Source organism: Emys orbicularis, chromosome 2 (genome assembly GCF_028017835.1).
Source record: "Emys orbicularis isolate rEmyOrb1 chromosome 2, rEmyOrb1.hap1, whole genome shotgun sequence".
In the NCBI taxonomy this organism is placed as follows: domain Eukaryota; kingdom Metazoa; phylum Chordata; order Testudines; family Emydidae; genus Emys; species Emys orbicularis.
The window spans coordinates 88,964,005-88,984,895 of NC_088684.1; the positions used below are offsets into that span (position 1 = coordinate 88,964,005).

The 20,891-nt window shown below is 40.5% G+C and overlaps 1 protein-coding gene across 1 annotated transcript in view; it reads left to right on the top strand.

The window, feature by feature from the left end:
* PTPRM (protein tyrosine phosphatase receptor type M) overlaps nucleotides 1–17,975 on the top strand; it is a 712,503-nt gene extending 694,528 nt beyond the window's left edge. The window contains exons 31-35 of the mRNA XM_065399529.1: nucleotides 1,456–1,587; nucleotides 6,518–6,643; nucleotides 8,957–9,120; nucleotides 11,094–11,229; nucleotides 17,922–17,975. Coding sequence (XP_065255601.1) covers nucleotides 1,456–1,587; nucleotides 6,518–6,643; nucleotides 8,957–9,120; nucleotides 11,094–11,229; nucleotides 17,922–17,975 — 612 coding nt within the window. The remainder of the gene's footprint in view (nucleotides 1–1,455; nucleotides 1,588–6,517; nucleotides 6,644–8,956; nucleotides 9,121–11,093; nucleotides 11,230–17,921) is intronic.
* Nucleotides 17,976–20,891: the final 2,916 nt, after the last annotated feature.

Consider the following 20,891-nt stretch of genomic DNA (forward strand, 5'->3'; position numbering starts at 1 on the left):
GACGGCCGATGCTTGGTTCAGCAACTCCCCCTCCCTGCAAACATCTTAGAGAAGCCTTGGGACTCTTATAAACTGTGCTGACTAGTCTGGCCACCTCGGGGCTGATCCATTTCCCCAGAATCGTTGGTGCACTGTGTGCTCCCCAGAATAGTCCCTACATTGGGGCCAGGAGCAGGTGGTTTGCTCTTTCTCATACCCCAGTCTCTACCAGCCAGTGGGCCAGGTGCTCAGTTGCTGTCTCCTCCCGTTGTATCAGTTGAGATGGAAATGCAGAACTGGGTGTCATCAATGCACTAAAGGACCATAACCCATGGCTCCTCATCAAATCCCCTGATGGCACCGTATATGCTTTGAATAAGAGGGGTGACATTTTGAATCCTGCATCACGCTACACAAGGGTGAGTTTGGTGAGCAGTTGCTCAAGACAGCCCTCGGCGACCTTTCAGCCAGGAAGGAATGGAGCCATTCAAGAGCAGCCCCCTCCAGTTCAGCACATGACTTCAGGCAAGTCAGCCCCCTCTCATGATCATTGACGGCAGCTGATTGATCTACTAGTTACAGCGTGGATATCTAGCGATTATCGATGGCTAAGAAGAGATTACTGACCAAAGGAAAGAAGGAGGGCACATTTGGCACCATTTCCAAGGCTGTAACCAGAATGAAACGCTAGATTCTGTGAGAGTCCTCTTGCCCCATTAACCTTCTCAGTTACCCTACCAAAAAGGGAAGATTCAAACAGCTAGCCAGATTGCCAGTGTTGAGCCATAGTTTCTTGAGCACAAGCTTCCTTCAAAGCAGATAACAACATGCCTTTCTTAATGGAGACATTGACAAGCCTCGACCAATAACAGACTAAGTACTTCCATTATGGCCTTCAGCAGGAAAGAAGGGTCTGGTTCTAAATCATAGGTTGTGGACGAAAGTTCACCCAGTGCCTCCAGTCAGTGACATGGGCCAGTGTTTAAAGAGAGAATGAACCTTGCATTTGCCCCTTAAAGATATTGCTTTTCTGCCAGTTAGTCTAGAATTTGAGCAATATTTCTTGAAACAATAACTAGGTATCACCTTACACAGGAATCACTCACATTAACAATCAAGTACAGTCAATGTAGATTAATCTGTCTGTCAAAAACTCAAAACAAATCTACTGCTTCAGATTTTATGGGTGCTACATTGGAAGCAAGAATCTCTTTTTTTCCCCCCCTTCTGTATGCCCATGGCATAAAATTTTTAAAAATATGATCTGTTAAAGCCATTTTGTCTCCAGATGTAAAATTTCAGTTTATTAGATTGCAAGCAAACATCTCAGGGAAGATCTGAAAACACTGTTTGAGTAATCTTCAAAATAACAATAATGCTTATTTTCCTAGGGTTTGGGGCCATTACTGACATTTTGCTGGATGGATTTCTTCTCTTGTCACTTTCATTTTATCATATGTTGCTATTGTTTTGCAGAGCTATAAGCAACCCTCAGCTTTTATAGTTACCCAGCATCCTTTACCAAATACTGTCAAAGATTTCTGGAGGCTGGTCCTAGACTACCATTGCACATCAATCGTTATGCTGAATGATGTGGATCCAGCACAAGTAAGTCCTAGAAAAAGCTCCAATCAATGTACTTTACAGAGTAATGCTTGTGTTTATGTAATACATGTGTGCTTCAAAACATCATTAGGACATAATTAGGTTTATAAAACATCATTCACAAACACTAGAAAATTGATTCATAGCTCGGGGATAAGCAAAGGGGCAGGAGGGAGGAATGAATGAGGCCACCATAAGTTGGTCCACCATAATGTAAACACAAACACACACACCCCTAACTGCTTGGGAATTGGTAATAGGATGTGGAACCTCTCAGTTCTAGGACTTGGCTCAAAATTTAAAACAAGTTCATAGTGGCCAAAAGTGAACAGAAATTCAAAGCTTTCCCATGTTGCTTGCCTGAAATGAGTCTGTGGTCAGTCATTCCCATCACAAAAATCAGCATCACATTTGGCACAAATTGGATCTGTAAGTGGCAGCCTCAGTGGAGAGGACAAGAACTAAACAGGAATGGAGATTGGACTATCTTCTCCGTAGAGGGGCTCTCTCCAGAACAGGGATGAGGCAAATGTATGGGGCATTTTTAGTTAACTTACAATATAGTTGCTCATTGTTTGTTAGAAAGATATATCTGTTCTTTTAAAAAGTGGAGAACTTGAGCTTTTCTGGCCTTCTGATATTGCAACTTTCTTAAGCATTGACTACTTTTTAACACCAGCATTAAACGGGAGCAATGCAGTGAACAAGACCCTACTATATAAATGTTCTAAAATGCTTTTGATATTTGGTTAAAGTAAGGCCAACATTAATATGTTGTAATATGCTGTATGTGATGTTTATTCCTGATGTGTTCAAGAATCTTTTTTTTAATAAGTTTAAGTCATACACAGAAAAATGCTCACTTTTATTTCATGTTTAACATGAAGTTTTTGTTTTAAAAAACAAAAAAGTTTTCAACCTGGGCTTTCAAAAAAGTGCCTATAAATTCCAAACACTGTCTTAAATACTAAACTTCTGAATCCCTAACCACTCTTACCTGTCTAGAAATTAAAGACAAAACTTCTATTCATGAGTCTGAGGTTATTTTCAGCGTGAATGAGGAAACACTCTGAGGAGTCAGACTTTTAGTAACTGCTACACCAAGTTTTTGAATTTGTAGGCTGTGTTTTGAATGTATAATAGTGTTTGGCTATTTTAGGCATTTATTGGCCTTACTCACTATTAAAAGCTATTGGGATATATAATGTGTCAGGTAATACACCTGTCTTTGCAATTCATTAAACTTTTTTCTCCAATGTAAGTGACAAGCTTTTCATTAGGAATAAATCTCAAAACTCAAAAAGCAAAAAGAAGGGAAAAGAGGGCCCAGTTTATTGAAAACCACGCATTGTCATTCAGCTTTATTACTAATTATTATCATAATAATTATTTATGTATTTATTTCTATATAATGTATTTGCATCTTACCATAATACACTACATCAGATACTCTGTTAGAACATTAAATAACATAGGTAAGAGGAATCAATCCTGGTGCACTCCTGATTCTGCTGGAAACCAGTCTGTAGTACAGCCATTAACCCTCACATAGCTAAACGTACCATGGTAGTTTGTCCACTAGGAACATTAAGTCCTCAGGCACCCCATACTGGTGTATCATTATTCACAGGGGTGATTGGTGCACTGAGTCAAAACCAGCTACAAGGTCTACAAACATGATGTTAACTGTCTTTTGTTGCCCTAGTCGTTTTTCAGTAACATTTCACAGAGCATATATAGCAGAGATTGTAAATTGACCAGGACGGAAACCACACTAGTTATCTGTCATTTTTGGTTTAAGGCACAATTTCAGTCTGTTCAGTTGTATGGTCATAAACACCTTCCCTGACACTGACAGGAGCATTATTCCCCTATAATCTGAGCAAACTAATCACTCTCCCTTTTGGAAAAAAGGGATGATACAGCCCCTCTTCCAATCCAAAACTGATTGAGGCCCAAGTAGGAGTTGCAAAATTTAGGCTCTTGAGTATGCAGATGATATTTCCTTACTTGAAATGACTACTGACCAACTATAGCTAATGCTGGAAGAGCTACAAAAAATTGCAAATTCTATGGGACTTCAGATCAATGGTGATAAAACCAAAGCTATTCATGCTTCGTGTAAAATGGAAGTGAATGGCCTGCTGATGCTGCATGTAGACGGCAGTGACATTGAATGGGTGAATAGTTTGATCTATCTGGGTAGTTGGTTGACAGCAGGAGGTTCTATAACCAAAGAATTCACATGTCAAATTGATCTTGCATCAGTGGCATTTCAGAATCTTCACAGGCCTCTGTGTGGCAGGATGTCTCTGTGACATCTAAGGGTACGTCTACACTTACCGGAGGGTCCGGCGGCAGGCAATCGATGTTCTGGGATCGATCCCGGAAGTGCTCACCGTCGACGCCGGTACTCCAGCTCGGCGAGAGGAGTACGCGGCATCGACGGGGGAGCCTGCCTGCCGCGTCTGGACCCGCGGTAAGTTCGGACTAAGGTACTTCGAATTCAGCTACGTTATTAACGTAGCTGAATTTGCGTACCTTAGTCCGAAGTGGGGGCTTAGTGGGGACCAGGCCTAAGATACGAGTGTTCAACACAATAGTGACGACAACCCTGCTATGTGGAGCAGAGTCATGGCCATTAAAAATAAAACATAGGAGAGGAAAATAAATAGTTTTTAATGGCAAAAGTTATGGCACATTCTTAACATATGTTGAGATGGTTTTGTCACAAATGAAGAGATATTTAGACGATCCCAGGAAGTTGCAGTCTTGCCCCAGTTGAGAACAAGATGATTACAGTGGTGGGGTCATGTCCAGCATGCAGAAGCAGGTATGCTTTTATAGAAGGTTTGTAGAGCTGAGGTCGAAGCAAGTAGACATGAGGCCGACCACAAATGAAGTTGGAAGATGAAATTTAGACAGATTTAAGAAGCCTCAATCTTCCCGTACTGACTCTTGTCAAAGGAAGATTTGCAAGGAACCATTCAAGATAGTCCATTTTATGAATGGCCACGGCTGCTACATCGTAGCCATGTGGATCTGCTGCAGCTGCTGTATATATACTACAGTTTAGGGGGAATTCCTTGCCTTCCTAAGAAATCAAACCCTAAGCCTCTACCCTAAAAAAGTTGATACCATCAATACATCCAACCACTCACATTCACAAAAAAAACCTCAACCCAAATGTCCTACATACTTGAAAATCATGGATTCCTACAACTGCTGTGCCAAACATCCTTAGCCTTTATATGATTTTTAAGTATTTTTCAAAAACCCATTGGAATGGTATTACTACATAATGGAAGGACCTACAGTGAGTTGTATAGCATGTTGGAAATCTACATTAGCTATCTGTATTCATTGTATTTTGTTACTCAATACAAATAAGTGTATTTCATAATGAAAACATTATTAAGATTCAGAGCAGAGTCTAAAAGTAATTTGCTCATCAGTGTGAGCTGTGAATGTAGAGTGTTTTAAAAAAGAAAATACATTTTCCTAATTGGATTTTTTTGTTTTTAATTTGTTAAATTGAACTGATATGCAAATCAGACTTTGTCCTATTTTTACTCTGTTTTAAATGGCCACATTTTCCTAAAATGCAGTAATTTGTGAGTGGCTCTGTTGAGGGATGAGTGTTATAAGAAGTGCAAAACAACAGCTGTAGCATGTCTGATTTGTCAGCTCAGCTGTGGATCACCAGCAGCATTACAGCAGAATGAAGACCACTGCTACTTTTTTGAATAAAATTAAGTTTTAAAATATGAGATCAATGCTCCTGCAAGCAAGCATAAGTTTGCTCATTCACATACTTAATTTTGCTGCATGCCTGGCCATGAACTTCTATAGATATCCCTGGTAGGTGAGGTAATATATTTTATTCGACCAGTTTCTGTTGGTGAAAGAAAATCTTTTGAGCTTATACAGAGCTCTTCTTCGGTAAGCTTGAAAACTTGTCTCTTTCCCCAACAGAAGTTGGTCCAATAAAAGATATCACCTCATCCACCTTGTCTCTCTAATGTCTTGGGACCAACACAGCCACAACAACACTGCAAACCTAAATATCCCAGAAAGTGAACACACTATATAGAGGGCAATTCTGAGAATCCCCATCAAAGTGTTGAATTAATCTTTAAAGTATTAGGGGTAGAAGACCAAGTGTCAGGTGATTCATTTCAGGATTAAGCCATAAATTTTTTATTGGACACTTAAATTGTTCAAGATACATATTAATATTCTTCCGTGATCTCTAGATATCCACCACTAACGTATTTCTGGACATAAGTGAGTTCACATTTTCTACTGCAAAGTGACATTCACAAATGTAAGACTGACTGGTCACTGAAAATTTCAAGCAATGCTGATTTTAGCCAGTTCACTGGTCTGGAGCTAAACTGAGAACAGAATTTAGGCTCTGGAGTTTTGAGAATAGCTATGCCTTTATAACAGCAATAACACATTCCGCTGTGGTTATGAACTGGTATCAACACACTTAGAACACTTTAAGATATCAAACCTTTGGTCCTGTACTCGCAGCACACCCTAAATGTGATGTCGTTCAACAGCATCCCCACATCCCATCATATCTGAATGTTGAATTGATGTTGAGTGTCAAAAATGTGCAACTCCAAACACCAAAGAGTTAAGAATACAGCAATGAGCCATATGAGGTTCAGTTACTTAAGAATTTATTTGGTTAAATTTGTTCTGCAAAAGTAAAGTTGGAATACTGAAAAAACTGGCTCAGAGAGTGGGAAACTACAATTTTATAATAATGTGTTTGAGAATTTTTGTAACACTTTAAAAAGACAAAAATATAAATGAAACAATCCATAGTTAAAGACAAGAAAAATGCATTCTCCAGGGACGTTACAAGATATCAGTGTTCTTATAAATAACTGTGCTTGTCTGTGATTTTGATCTCCTGTAGTTGTGTCCCCAGTACTGGCCAGAAAATGGGGTGCATCGACATGGTCCCATTCAGGTGGAATTTGTATCAGCTGATTTAGAAGAAGACATAATCAGCCGGATATTCCGAATTTATAATGCAGCAAGAGTAAGAACCTTATTCAGTTTCTCTCTTTTTTTTAAACTTAATAATTTGGATTGAAGGGGGGAAATGTTAACTAAGAAATCTTTCCTTCAAATATCCAGTTAGTTTTAATCAGGACTATATATTAATAAAATAAAATGTGTATAACTCAGTAAAATTGAAGGTAATGAGCAAACCTTACTGAGGTTATAAAAGTAAAGGTTAAACATGCAAAAGCACCTCACACTCCAAAATCTGTTTGAGAACAAGCTTATATATATATGGTTCATACATAGAATCAGAATAAGGCCATGTACATGTAATCAGAATAAAGACATTTTTCTACCATATGCCTTTTTTATGTCTCTTACATTCACATGAGAAGAATACAGCATTAAGATTGTACTGTTAAGCAGGATTTGCTTAATGTTAACATTTGATTAATGTTGTTACAGCAGTTAGCCCACATTGCATATTTTGTTGTGCATATAATTCTGTTTGTTTTAAAATTCATTGTGTTAATTTATTGAATACATGTAACAAAAAATAAAAACCAAGGGCTTTATGAGCAACTTTACTTTGATGCAAGAATCATGACCTAAAAATGAGTTGTGATTTGGGTACCTTAACTTTGAAGTTCCCAACTTGAAACAACTTAAAGGGATGTAATTGCCAGAAAGCACTGAGCACCTAACCCTGAAAAACAGGTTCTTTTAACGTGTCTCAATTTGGGCCTCCAAAACTCACTAGGTCATTTTTGAAAATGGAGGCCTTTAACATCTGCATTTTTTTACACTTGTACTTGAAGAGTGCAGCCTTATCATAGTCTGCACTGAATGTCCTGGCGCTTTAAATAAAGAAAAAAACTAAATGCACCAATACCCACTTCTTTGAGAGATAGGCTTGTTTCTTGTAAATACTGTACCAAGATCTCTATGAAGTGCACACTCCTTTAAGTGCACCTTTTAATATATGTGCATTTCAAAGAAGTGAGCACTTTATCAAGATACTAATGTGGTGTGATTATGTATTGCAACCATACCTCCTGAAGACAGCAGACATCCACTTAAGCCAGGTTGAGAGAGACCATGAAGCAGATCAGGCATTCCATCCCATTCAGGCAGAGAGGGCCCAGTGAAATGGACTGGCCCCTCCTCCCAAAACTGAGGAGACATTGGAAAGAATGGGCAGCACTCCCTAGTCAGTCTGTGAGGTCATGGATTGCACTGAGGACCAGTCCTCCCCAGAACAAGCAAAGACAAGTCCTGTGACCTGCTCCCCCAACAAGAGAGGAAAGAGCCAAAGAGGTACCTGGAGCCCTACTTCCCAGTCCAGGGAGCCAGTGAATAAGCCTGCACTCCCCAGTCTTTCAGATTTCTGGGGCCTTGAACTCCCCAGTGATTTTTGATGAGTAAAATCCAAGAACCCATGAAATGTTAATAGGATGTTTGATTTAATAATCACTGATCAATATTAATCCTATTTTTAGGGGAGGGGCAGTCAGAGGGAAGGGACCGGCCGGGGGTGCAATAGGTTCCAAATTTTGACAGAAAGCAGGCACATCCTGTATAAGCCTTGAGTACAGGGGACTGGACTTGATGACCTATTGATGTCCCTTCCAGTACTACACTTCTATGATTCTATGACAATCAAAATTTACTCTGCCTCAGCTCTGCTGTAGTCCCTTCTCTTGTTAATCTGACACCCTCTCTATTACTACTGTGTAACAGCAATAACAACAACATTGTCATGTAAACACTTCTGGGTTTTTATTCCATGCATTAATTGATATAGCAAAGCCACTCTTCAGAACTATTTATCTCGGGAGTTTATGCATAGCCCAGTTAATAAAGTGCACTTTGATTTTTTTTAAACAGAAGTTTATTTTTTTCACTCCTGCTTTCCTCAAAATGGCTTGAAAGATTTTGCTCAAACTTTCTTTTTAAAATGAGAGAAACATGGGAAGTTTCTTCCAAAAAGCTGAAAGTTATGAGCATGTGAAAAACCAGAGGTTATAATTGAAATTGTATTGTGACTCTCATTTTGCTATCGAGTGACTACTATAATATTAAATCATCATTTACTTGACTCTTGCAGCTGTACCATTGTTCTGCTCTAGTCTCTTTGTATATCCTGCTATTTAAAACATCTTGTGCTTAATAACTCTGTTGGAGATTAAAAGCCATAACTCTCAAGGGCAGTTGAAATTACTTTAGTAATTTGTAAGCAATGATGTCCTTTAACAACTTTGATGAGAATGTTTAAATTGTATGCCATTTGAGTATAATGTAAATAATGCCTTCGCTTTTTTCTTGCTTGTTGTTCGGATCTTTGCAGCCCCAAGATGGGTATCGAATGGTGCAACAGTTTCAGTTCCTGGGATGGCCCATGTACAGAGATACTCCAGTGTCCAAACGTTCTTTCTTGAAACAAATACGTCAGGTGGAGAAATGGCAGGAAGAATACAATGGAGGAGAAGGACGTACAGTCGTACATTGTTTGTAAGTATTTGAAGGTAGGAAAGCAAGGGGGTAGTATGAATATTTACTGTACTTCAAGTTTTAAAGGATTTGCATGAAGATAAGAGGCATCCTTGTAATTTATCCCATAATCTGGAATTGAATTACACCAGCACCTCATTGAAAAACAGTGGAAGCTCATGAAGGTTTATCATTTGTGGGAAAGTGGGGTTTCCATTCATGTTCTTTGGGAGAAATCTGAAAGCCTCTTGCCTGAGGGCCTTGTATACATGCACGAGGGCCTCAAGTTTACACTGCTCCATGTGGAGGTACAAGTTCTTAATCTGCCCACTATTCCTCTCTTAGGACTTAGAACCTGCCATGTGCTGTTTTCCCTCAGCTCCCACAGAGGATTGAGTTCTCATTAATTGAGGCTGCAATTCTGGAAAGCATTCCTGTTCAATTAAGCATTGGTTTAAGTGCTGCCCTGATTAGTGATGGAATTACGCACACTCTTAAGTGCTTTCATGAATTGGGACCTAAATTAGAAAATAACTTTCTGACCGTTCTGTTTATATGTAATACAAATTAGTAACTACAGATGAAAACTGCAAGTTTACTACTATTGCCCACTTAAACACTGACCTGCACAAGTCATTCAATCTTTTTGTGCTTTAGTTTCCCCATCTGTAGAATGGGGATAATGATACTGACATCAAAGGAGTATTGTGTGGTTAACTAATTAATGTTTTGAGATCCTCAGCTGAAAGGCCCTTTTGAAGTGCAAATTACTGTTATCGCTATAGTTGCTGATGATATTAAATAGTTGTACCACATCATGCACGCGTCACTTCCAGGCAGCAGAGAAAAGAAAAAAGCTCTGACATAATCCTTTTAAATGACTTTAGTTTAATGAAAATTCTCAGAGTTCCACAATATCAGCCAATGTTTTGGCAGCAGAGAGCATTCTTTTCATACTGCCTGGATGTGACAGATGTGCGATTTCGTAGCTTCCTTTGAAAATCAACCATTTGTGAGTGCTGGTTTGAAAGACCCGCTAGCTAACTAGTCTGCACTCTGGTAATTATTAAGGTTTATTATTTCCAACGAAGTACTCTGATTAGAATAGTGTAGAAATAATAGGGTTTCCAGAAAGAGATTCTCTTGAAGATTAAAAATAGCTGAAGATAAAACACTATTAAATACTATATTTGATCATGCCTATGAACATTTATGCCTGGCTTCTAGTTAGCAAGTCAGTGTGGGTTCTCATCTTCTAAAACTATGGATGATGGGGGAACATACAGTTGTAAAAGCACTCATTCCCATGCAGTGAATGTAATGCCTGTACCTAATGCCACAAGGTACAGGTAAAATGTAGTGGGATATTGCAGCACCACCTAATGGCTATGTTAAGAGTACAGCTATCAATACAAATTATAAGACAACTTGGGCAGGGCTTTTACTGTTACCTGGGAACCTTTGAGTCCAGAAATAAGGCACCATAACCTAGAATAGAAAAACTTGTAACCAGCTCAAAACCAGACTCCAAAATCTGTTTAATGTTTTAGCATTTCTGAGTCTGAGTCTCATTACACTAAGGTTGCTGTGTAAGTGTAAAGGGGCTCAAATTGAACAGAAATGTAATTTACTGCACTTTGCACTGCCAGAGCAAGGGAATGGAGCCTTAGTGTGAATGAGAATCAGGCCCCTCTGTCTCTATTCTATTTTCCAAATAGTTACTTTGTTCTTCAGATTTATGAATTAATAGAAAAGACTTTGAAACCCTCTGTTACCCTCAGGCTTCCAAGCTGATGGATTCTGTAGCATACGTGTTGGATAATTCAGCCTATTCACTTTAATTAGAAATTGCATCCTTCTTAGCGTTCAGAGGCATTAATAGCTATTGGTTCACCAGTATTTGCATCGCACGTCTTGTGAACATTTAGACACAGTATGAGAACTAGTAACATACAGTCATGAGTAATGGAGCCATTTTATCACTTTTATTGTAGAAACGGAGGTGGCCGCAGTGGGACATTTTGTGCAATCAGCATTGTTTGTGAAATGCTTCGGCACCAGAGGGCAGTTGATGTATTCCATGCTGTGAAGACACTGAGAAATAATAAGCCTAACATGGTGGACCTTCTGGTATGAGCTTTTTTAACTGCACCACTAAATAGAAAATGTTTCCTTTTGTCATAAAACTTGGGGAGATTTCCAAGATTTTCAGTGGGAGTTGTTGAGAAAGCATGCAAGTTGTTTTCAAAGGAAATAATGAAATCATTTCACTTGTAAGAGTATTTTTACACTGCTTTCTTCCCTAGGAGACTTTGTCTCTGTTCATTTGAATTTTTGAAATAGTTTAAAACTTTCAAGAGAACATCTTTATTAATTTGCCTTTCTGGCAATGTGATCCATGTGGAGAGCAGTCATCGCACAGCAGAAATAATAATAATGTAAAATGAAATGCCAGATTTTCAAATTATATATTTTATAAATAGCTTAATCGCCTAATATTTATCAAAGCCATGAATTTCAGTTTGACATCCAGAATATTGCATTTAATTATGGTTGCTCTACCTCATAGAGAGATTAAAGGAGTTCAGAAACAAGGGGCCATGTGCAATTATTTTCTTAGAGTGTTTTATTGAATCTTTTAGATGAAGAATTGCAGAAACACTAGCGGCTATGACACAAGTGCTGTAGGACAGCTTAAATCAGCAGGCTGTTATGTTCTGCTTTGTAGTTCTGTACTGGGAGAAGGATGTACACTTCCACCCAATTCAATGTGACGGTCTCAGGACCTTCAAAACCTATGTAGAAACAGGATATTGAATTAAGGGGGACAGTGCCACTGTACTTTATGGCGGGGTGCCTTAAAAGCACTGCTTTTAGAATCTGGCTTTTTAAAAGCAGATTCGCTTTGATGACAGATGTAGTATTTGTGTAACTTCAGGAATCATAACCCAGTATGAGTTAACTGTGTAAACTCTGGACAATAGGGGATTGGTTAATTGGGACTGAACTGTGTTTGGGCATCTTTTCTACCCCAAAATCCCAAGGAGGAGGCAGGGAGATCCCACAAAACTGTGACACCCTCACCCTTGTACTCTTAGGAGAGATCTCCACTCCCAGTCTGCCCTCAGGTTTGAACACCTTGAGGAATAGTGAATGCTAGTGGGTTGGCCAAGCTACTTAGGAGTGATGTGCTAGGAAGAGGGAGGGTTTCTGCCTTCTGTGAGCTAGGACCAGGTCCATATTTTTGGCTGCAGCAAATCCCAGTATGCCCCACCTCTCTTTTGAAGAAACCCCTTCTCCTCTGACCTACCAAGGTGCCCCACCTCCACTGCTGTGAATTCCTATCCCTCCCTTAGGCCAGGCACCGGTAAGAGAGAGACATCTAGCTGGGTCCTGAGGTGAACCAGCACTTTGCCAGCAGCATGAGATGAGCAGGGAGTTTGAGGCTGCCACTATGAGGAGGCAAGCTAGCAATGTAAGACTGTCAGTCATCTGGAGGTGAGGGACCTTCCAGCTTTCGTGATGTTGGGAGCGGGCCATTCATTTGGCTCCTGTCCCTCAGTTTAGAACTCTCAGGACACTCCTAATTTTTTATTTGCTGGATTTAAAGAGAAATGTCCTACTTTTCCACACAGTCCGTGTAGATGTGGATTTGTGCCTGGCATGACTGCTGTTCTCAGGTCTCTGTGAGTTTAAGTCAGAGGTGACTGGTAATTGCTGATCATGGGGGGGAAGGGGCACAATTTCAAGGTTCTGGTGGTATGCAGCAGGGTTCAGGGCAGGTACTCAAGAGACAAAAGAGTTTTGATTTCTAGAGCTACTTTTGATGTTCATATTTTACGATACTATGTAATAGCCGATGGAGATTGTGCTAAAAGAGAGCAACACACGAAGAAGCTCTGGATTGCACTGGTGTGTTATATCGGTTTGAAGAACAGAGATATTTGCAAACCAATCAGCACCCAATAATTATGTCAGGAATCAGTTCTAATTTAACCTTATAGAATTATTTTCCCTCTCCATTTGAATCTGCTCTCTCTTCTGGGTTTACAAGGAGACATTGGCTCTCTTGGGCATCACAAGTATCAGAAATCTCATGCTAACCCTCCTGGTGGCTATGATGTCTCTTCTGGCATCTGACTCTTCTGGTATCTATAGTACCATAGAATGGTGAATATGGGGCATCATTAGCAAACCTGGAAAAACAGATTTCATGGCAGGCAGACAGTTGTTTGAAAGAATTTTTGGAAAGTAAATTAAAACAGATTTCTGTGATCAATCTCCTATGCGCAGCCCAGTTAGCAGGGACGTTCAAGTCATGTTTCTGAGCTTCCCTGCAATTCCATTTTCTCTTTACAGTTCACTTTTAACTAGAGATGGACCCAAAACTAGGACACAAAATCCAAACCACTCAGAAACACGGGTAAGATCAGATCTAGGTCCAGATTTCAACTTCACAGCTCAGGTTTATTTTTATAATTGGGCCAGTTCAGAGCTCCAAATCCCAACATTCTTGTGAAGTGGCTTCGGTTTGGACCATTACTGAGCTCCCACCCACCTCCCCATTCCCCTTGGCCCCGCTGCCTCTTCCCCAGACCCCCACCAATCCCCCCTGCCCCTGCTGCTTCTCCGAGCCCCTCACCCATTCCCCATCACCCCTGGCCCCCACTGCCTGCCATGGGCTCCCCAAGCACCCATCCCCTCACTGCCCCTGCTGCCTCCCCACTCATTGCCCCAAGCTCCCTTCTGTAGCCTTGCACACACCCCAGGCAGGCTCCACTGTTGAGCCTACTGCCAGCCTAATGTCACTTCCCTGCTCTAGGTGCCACCTAGCGGAGCTCAGTGGGAGCACATGGTGTCGGTGCCTTTCCCCAGCACATCCCACACAGCTGTGCTCAGCCCAACTCCCACCTGGCAGAAGTCTGTGGGGGCATGTGACCCCGCGTGTGTCTCCCTCCCCCTCTCCCCCCATGCATCACCTGCGGATAAATTCATAGATCTCGGTGATCTCTGATTCATTTATTTCACAGGAATAAAAATAAAATGGGGTAGAAATATACAGTTGTAGAAAATGCTAGCTATAAATCGCAGTTTGGGATGGGCCTTCAAGAGCAGATTTCTCAGCCAGAGAATGTACCCCCACATTGGTCTCCACACTTTTTTTTATTTTATTTTTACCGAATAGCAAATATTTTTTATCAAATACCAGCTTTTTTTAAACAAATATGTATAACAACAATAATGCCTACCTCTTCTACAGTGCTTTTCATCAGTCCATCTCAGAGCGCTTTAGAAAGGTCAGCTTCATTATCTCCATTTTACACATGAGGAAACTGAGACACAGAATGGTGAAGTGCCTTGCTCAAGGTGACCCAGAAGGCCGTGGAATAGATCCCCAGTCTCCTGAGTCCCAGTCCAATGCTCTGCAGGAGGATATAGTTTAATAAATGGCAACAATTCAAATGAGTTGGTTTGAAAATGTGCATGAGGACCAGCATTGTGTAGTGGTGGAAAGCAGCGACTTAGTGTCAGGAGATCTGGGTTCTCTTCCTGATGTGGCCACTGACCATTTGCTTTGTGACCTTTAAGGAGTGAAAAAGTTTTTTCTCAGTTTCCCCATCTGTAAAATAAGGATATTAACACTTACCCACCTTTGTAAAGTGATTGCCATTCTTCACAGGATATCAAATCTATAAATGCACAGGATTGTTAGTGCCACAGTGTTTCATGAGAGGAGTTCCAGGATTGCTGTATAAATATTGTTACACATTTTCTCACTGGATTAAGGATACTCTTTGTGGTGCGTATTTACAGGTTCATCTCCTAAGTTCATTGAACCTTTCCAATTTCCTGGGACCACAAAAATCTGAGTGACACATTCATCTAACAAACAGAAAATTCATGAAATTCTATAGTTATAATATACATGTAACATTTAGCTCTAGGGTATCTTTACTGAAGCATGTCAAAGAGTTTCATAATAAACATTACTAGGTCTACCAATATGTGCTCCATATAAATATGCCTCTCTGAAGCTAGGTAACATAAAAAGGTTTTTAATATTTATCATCAAACAAATAGTAAAATGTGCAAAGGACACAGCAGTGGGCATGGGGGAATAATAGTGTCTATTCTATAAGGCAGTTATCTAGGGCTTGCATTTACTGGAAATGCCAGTTATTCTGCTGAATCAGTAAATCACTATAAAATGAGCTTGGAAAAAATGAGAGTGGTTGGCTGGTTGATCATCGGCCCAATGTGTGTTCCATAATGATAACATGACTGTGATTTAGTCACCTACACATATGCAGTAAAATAGTAAAGATATAATTTACCCCATATTTCTGTTTTTTTTCCCCTTGTTCAAAAGAGATCCAAATACACCACAGTTTATGTGACCCTGCAGGATCTTAAAACCTTCAGTACACTCATTCACAACCATGGTGGTTTAAGTCCAAACAACTTCGTTCCTTAACTTTTAAAGTGGCAGCTGCAAAATGAAGGCACCAGGAAAATACATCTCTTTGTTTTAAACAATTGCTGTTGGCTTTTTTTCTTCTTCTGTTCTGATGCAAAAGTAGCTATTGAAATCATTCAGGTACATGCTTTTCTCAATAAACATGTGACTCAGAGTTGCACGTGTGACTTGAGTGGACAAGAGACAGAATCCCCTCAAATGTTTGCTTCAGGCAAAAGAAGACTATTGCTGAAGTATAATGATATCCTACCTACCTATGGTGTTCAGCATAAAGGTAAAGGCTGAGTGCTGTCAGCCAGCTAGCTATGTCATTATTACTACACAACAGCACATGAGCTGTCATGTTTTATTACTTAATGAAAGTGCATATGATAGAGGCAGTGCTTACTCCATTGACAGAAAATGATATCTAGTTGGCGGTACATTGAAACTTAATTTTTGGAAATCAGAACAGCTCACACTTAGATTTAGTGGAATAACAGCCATGTTCTCATCAGCTTTTTGTTCCATTTAAATGTTTATAATTTTACAAAATAAAGTTAGCAGAAACATAAAAAGAAATGGACACAAAACACAGAACCCTCAGAGTTACCTACCACGCCTTGTACAACTGCTCAGAAGACTAGAATGTGCCTCGCCTATATGTGGATGAGCAGCCAGCAGGGAGGTATAAGACCCAGGCCCTTGCAGTCCCTCTGTGTCCCTGGAGGTGCAAAGGGGACGTGCAAAGTAGTCCTGTCTCTTCCTCCACCTCTGTGACATGCACACACCATTTGCTCACCAGGGCAGGGGTGGCAGGTTTGTATCATTTTTGGTGGTGCCCAGAACGGGTCCAAGTCCCCCCCACACACATACACCTGCCTAAGGCTCTGGGAGGGAGTTTGGGTGCACGGTGCAGGCTGTGGGCTGGGGTAGGAGGTTGGGGTGCGGGAGAGGGTGAGGGGTGCAGCCCTTACCTCGGGCGGCTCCAGAAAACGACCCGCACACCCCTCTGGCAGCAGCTCCTGGTGGGGGGGCTCAGGGGGTCTCTGTGTGCCACTGCCCACAGGCACCACCCATGCAGCTATTGGCCACAGTTCCCGGCCAATGGGACCTGCGGAGTCGGAGCTCGGGACCGACACACTCCCCCCCTTCCCGGGGCCATAGGGCCATTCCAGCCACTTCCAGGAGCGGCGCGGAGTGAGGCCAGGCAGGAAGCCACCTTAACCCCGCTGCACTGCTAAATTGCCCCAGGGCGGCAGGTGGGGCCAGGAGACGCTCCGGGCAAGCCATGCGGGGGCAGCAAGCGGGGCCGGGGGAGACACTCGACCCCGAACATTGGTGGAGCTGGGCCCCCGGGCCCTGAATATTCCTGGAGCATGGGCACCACAGGCCCATATAACTCTCCGCTCCTGCACCAGGGTGCTTCTTCAGGGATTGTGCTGGGTTGCTCCCCTAGTTCCAGATGGCCCCACCTCACTATAAGCACAGGCCTGTGTGCAAAGACAGTTTGGTAGCTGAAAATACCCCTTATGTGGCAGTAAAACTCAATACCTCATATATGTGCTTCAGTGTGAGAGGAAAAATAACTGGAGTGTGGGTTTGTGGGGATTCTGAATTAGGTGTAGAGGAGGAGTAATAAAAAAAACTGAGGCTATGTCTTCACTACCCGCCGATCCGGCGGGTAGCAATCGGTCTATCGGGGATCGACTTACCGCATCTAGTGAAGACGCGGTAAAATCGATCCCTGATCGCTCTGCCGTCGACTCCGGAAATCCACCTTGGCAAGAGGCGGCAGCGGAGTCGGCGGCAGCGCGGCAGCGGTCGACTTTCCCGCGTCCTCACCACCAGGTAAGCCGACCTAAAATACGCAACTTCAGCTACGGTATTCACGTTGCTGAAGTTGCGTATCTTAGGTCGGACCCCCGCTGTAGTGTAGACCTAGCCTGAGTGAGTTCATAGACAAAAATAAAATAAAACTTATGAACTGGAAAACAGTAGAAACCAGGCCTATTTTAACATAAATTTTACCACAAAGGAATTCCAATATCTACTGCATATGAGTTTTTTGACAGGTTACTAAAGGTTTACAAGTCAGTTTGTTTACTGGTTTCCAAAGTTCCCATTGTAGGCATGTTTGCGTAACTAAATTGTTATAGTATGATCAGCAATGTCAGTTACTGTATGTACTATTGAATTAATAGTGTGAAGCTTTTCTTATCTAAATACAAATTGCTTTTGCAAACTCATTCACACTGACCATGTCTGATAGTAAATAATTGTAATAGAACAGAAATACTGAAGTCCTTAATTAAATTTCTTCTGTGAATGACTTTGTGGGGGGTTGTTTCTGTTGATTTTTCAGGATCAATACAAATTCTGCTATGAAGTGGCTTTGGAATACTTGAATTCTGGCTGATCGCACAAACAACAGTGACAAAGCTCCTCTCACCACCACAAACAAAGCAAGTTGTTTCATGATATTTATGTATATGAGATGAAGACTTCTCAGTGTTATGCTTCTATTGCTTTGTATAATTGGCTCTTTTTAAGAGCTGGAGAAAGTGTTTATAAAAACTGCTTGCACTGCCCAATTTCCACTGTAATGCCGCTGCTTGATACACATCAAACACATACACAAACACATGGTTGTTGGATGCTGCATTTATGCAAAACCATCAACTTGGTAGAGCAGCATAGTCATCTGGTAAATTAAAGAGCACAATTATATTCTTATGAAGGAATTTGTATTTTTCTGTTATATTTTGTTGCCTGTGATCCTCTGTTATTGTCACAGCCTAGTGTACATTTCTGTTTTGTGGAGAATGCTGTCTAACATTCTGATAATATATGATTTTAGTTATATTTGTATTCTAACACATGCATATTAAATGAAGCATATGTAGCTTATTTGAACTAATGGATACACATGTAACAAGCCCCATTAACTTTGTTGAGTTGCAGTTTCTGTCCAGTTTGTATCATTTCAGAGGCAGTCTTGATAGAAATACAGTTAGAACGTGCAAAATACAGGATGCTCAGATTAATATATCCAAAGCTTTTTTCATTTGTCTATATTGTAAATATTTTTTGATTTCATCAAATTATTTATTCATTAAAAGAAATTTTTTGTGAAGCACGGTGAGTGACAATCATTTTTATTAAGCCCTGGAAATGCTTAACTGTATGATATTATAAACATTTGTTTACCTTCTATGGATTCTCAGCTCAATAAATAATTACTTACATGATAAAATCTTGTTTAATTTATAGTATTTCATGGCATGTAATTGCCTTCAGTTGAACCCCATAAAAGACTCCGTTCTCAAAAGTGCTGAGCCATCTCTAAAGGTAATTTGGCACATCAAGAAGCAGCAACAGCACTCAAGCCAGTGACTGTAATGCCCCATACAAAATAAATAAAAATAAAAATATTTTTACAAGGCAAGTGCACACATTAGAGATCTGGAAACTGGCTTACTTTATAAGAGGAAGGAGAGTCTTGTGGTTCAGTTCCGAGGCCTGCCACAAGCTTCTTATGTGACCCTGGGTTGCTCTGTACCTCAGTTTCCCCATCTATAAAATGGAGATGATAATACATCCCTACCTGGCAACAATGAGTGTTGTGAGAATAAATTAATTCATGTTGGTGAAGTGCTCTCATATTATGATTATGGTTAAATAAGTAAATAGAGCTTCCCTGTTAATTGGGTCACTGCCTGATCTGCCCCCTGATAGCTTTTTGTAATTAAAAGTCATTACTTTCATGGGGGGTGGGGGCTATGGCTGGTTCCTCTTTGTCCCAACTACCCACCAGTGTTTTCAGAGGGATGGGCTGAAGGGAGCTGCTGTGCATACATGGATGACAACCACACATTAAGTGCAGCAGAGAGCCAGCAAGAGGGCTAATTCAAGATGGAAAAGGTTCCACAGTTTACTGCGCCACATGTGAATCGTGAGTCTTTCTCTTCCTCATCAGGATAAATCAGACATTCCAGGGTAATTTACTGATTTATACTGAAGTCTTCCAAAAACCTAGGCTAAGCAACAACTATGTAGGAATCATGATAGAAACTGGCTGGCTGCCTTCAAGGTGTAACATTTTAGTCCTTAGGATAGTGATCACTGCTAATGAGCTAGCCATCCTCAGGGCCCCTGTGTCTGTGAAACAAAATTTATTGGATGGCCCTTCTACCCAGCTGAAAATCATAAAATCTAAAATGAAATCTCTCATAAAAATCCGATAGCAGCCAACACAACCTCCCTAAAGAAAATTTTTACAAAATATATGGCGGTACCAGAGAAACAGTGTTAGAAAAACACACTAGCATCGTGAAGGATGATACCCAGGGCCTTACCAGGGAGATATCTCTACTCTGATAGCTCTGAGGCTATTGAAGAGTTGTATGACAAAATGGAGCACCTGATGTACTATATTTTAAGCTACATACTATAGCTTGTGTATATTTTCATGTAGCTATTATAATCTGCCATGAAACGATAACTTCATGGGCATAATCCTATACAAATAATGTATTGATGTTGTATATGCACTTTTTGCATGCCAGCTCATTTTACCAGATGTGCAGGCCAAGATAATACACATGCTAAGGACATATGCTTATAATGTGTGTGTCCAGTTTTTATTGGAAGTTCATGAGAAATGTAAGTAAGAAAATTCTAACTCCAATACAATTACAGGATTTGTGTACATATTAGTGCTAGTTTGGGGAGCTGATTTCTCCAACTCCTAGGATGTAAAAGATATATAAACGGGTGGAGAGGTTTAGTAATTTTTTTTTATCCATATTGTCAGATTTATGGGCTTCCTATGATGTGAGAGGTGGATGATTTTGCTAAGCTTTCTGAAACTGGTGATGATGAGGTGTGGAGATGGGGAAATCAGATGCAGGTAGCTATTTCTGGCCATTTTTACAGCTACCTGGGCTCCTTTTCAGCAAAAATGGGCAAATCCATAGCATTTTTGTTTGATGTAGCACCTATCCAAAATGTAGGAACTGCACAAAATTAAAGAACATAAGGTAAATAGCCCTAATAGAATTTAAATTCAAATATAAGGACACCCATAATATAGCTCACAAAAACATATACCACAATAATCAGGACATCACAGTTCATACATAATGTGCCCATGAAGCTGGCCAAATCTCCCATTTTTGTTTTGAATTTCTGCCTCCGTTGGGTGTGTTTGTCAGTATATTTAACAACACTGCTTTTTATTTCATTGTGATGTGTGGTTATTTCTCTCTAAAATACACATATTACTGTATATGCCCATTTTATTTTCAGTTAAGTGCTTTAATAAAGTGAAATA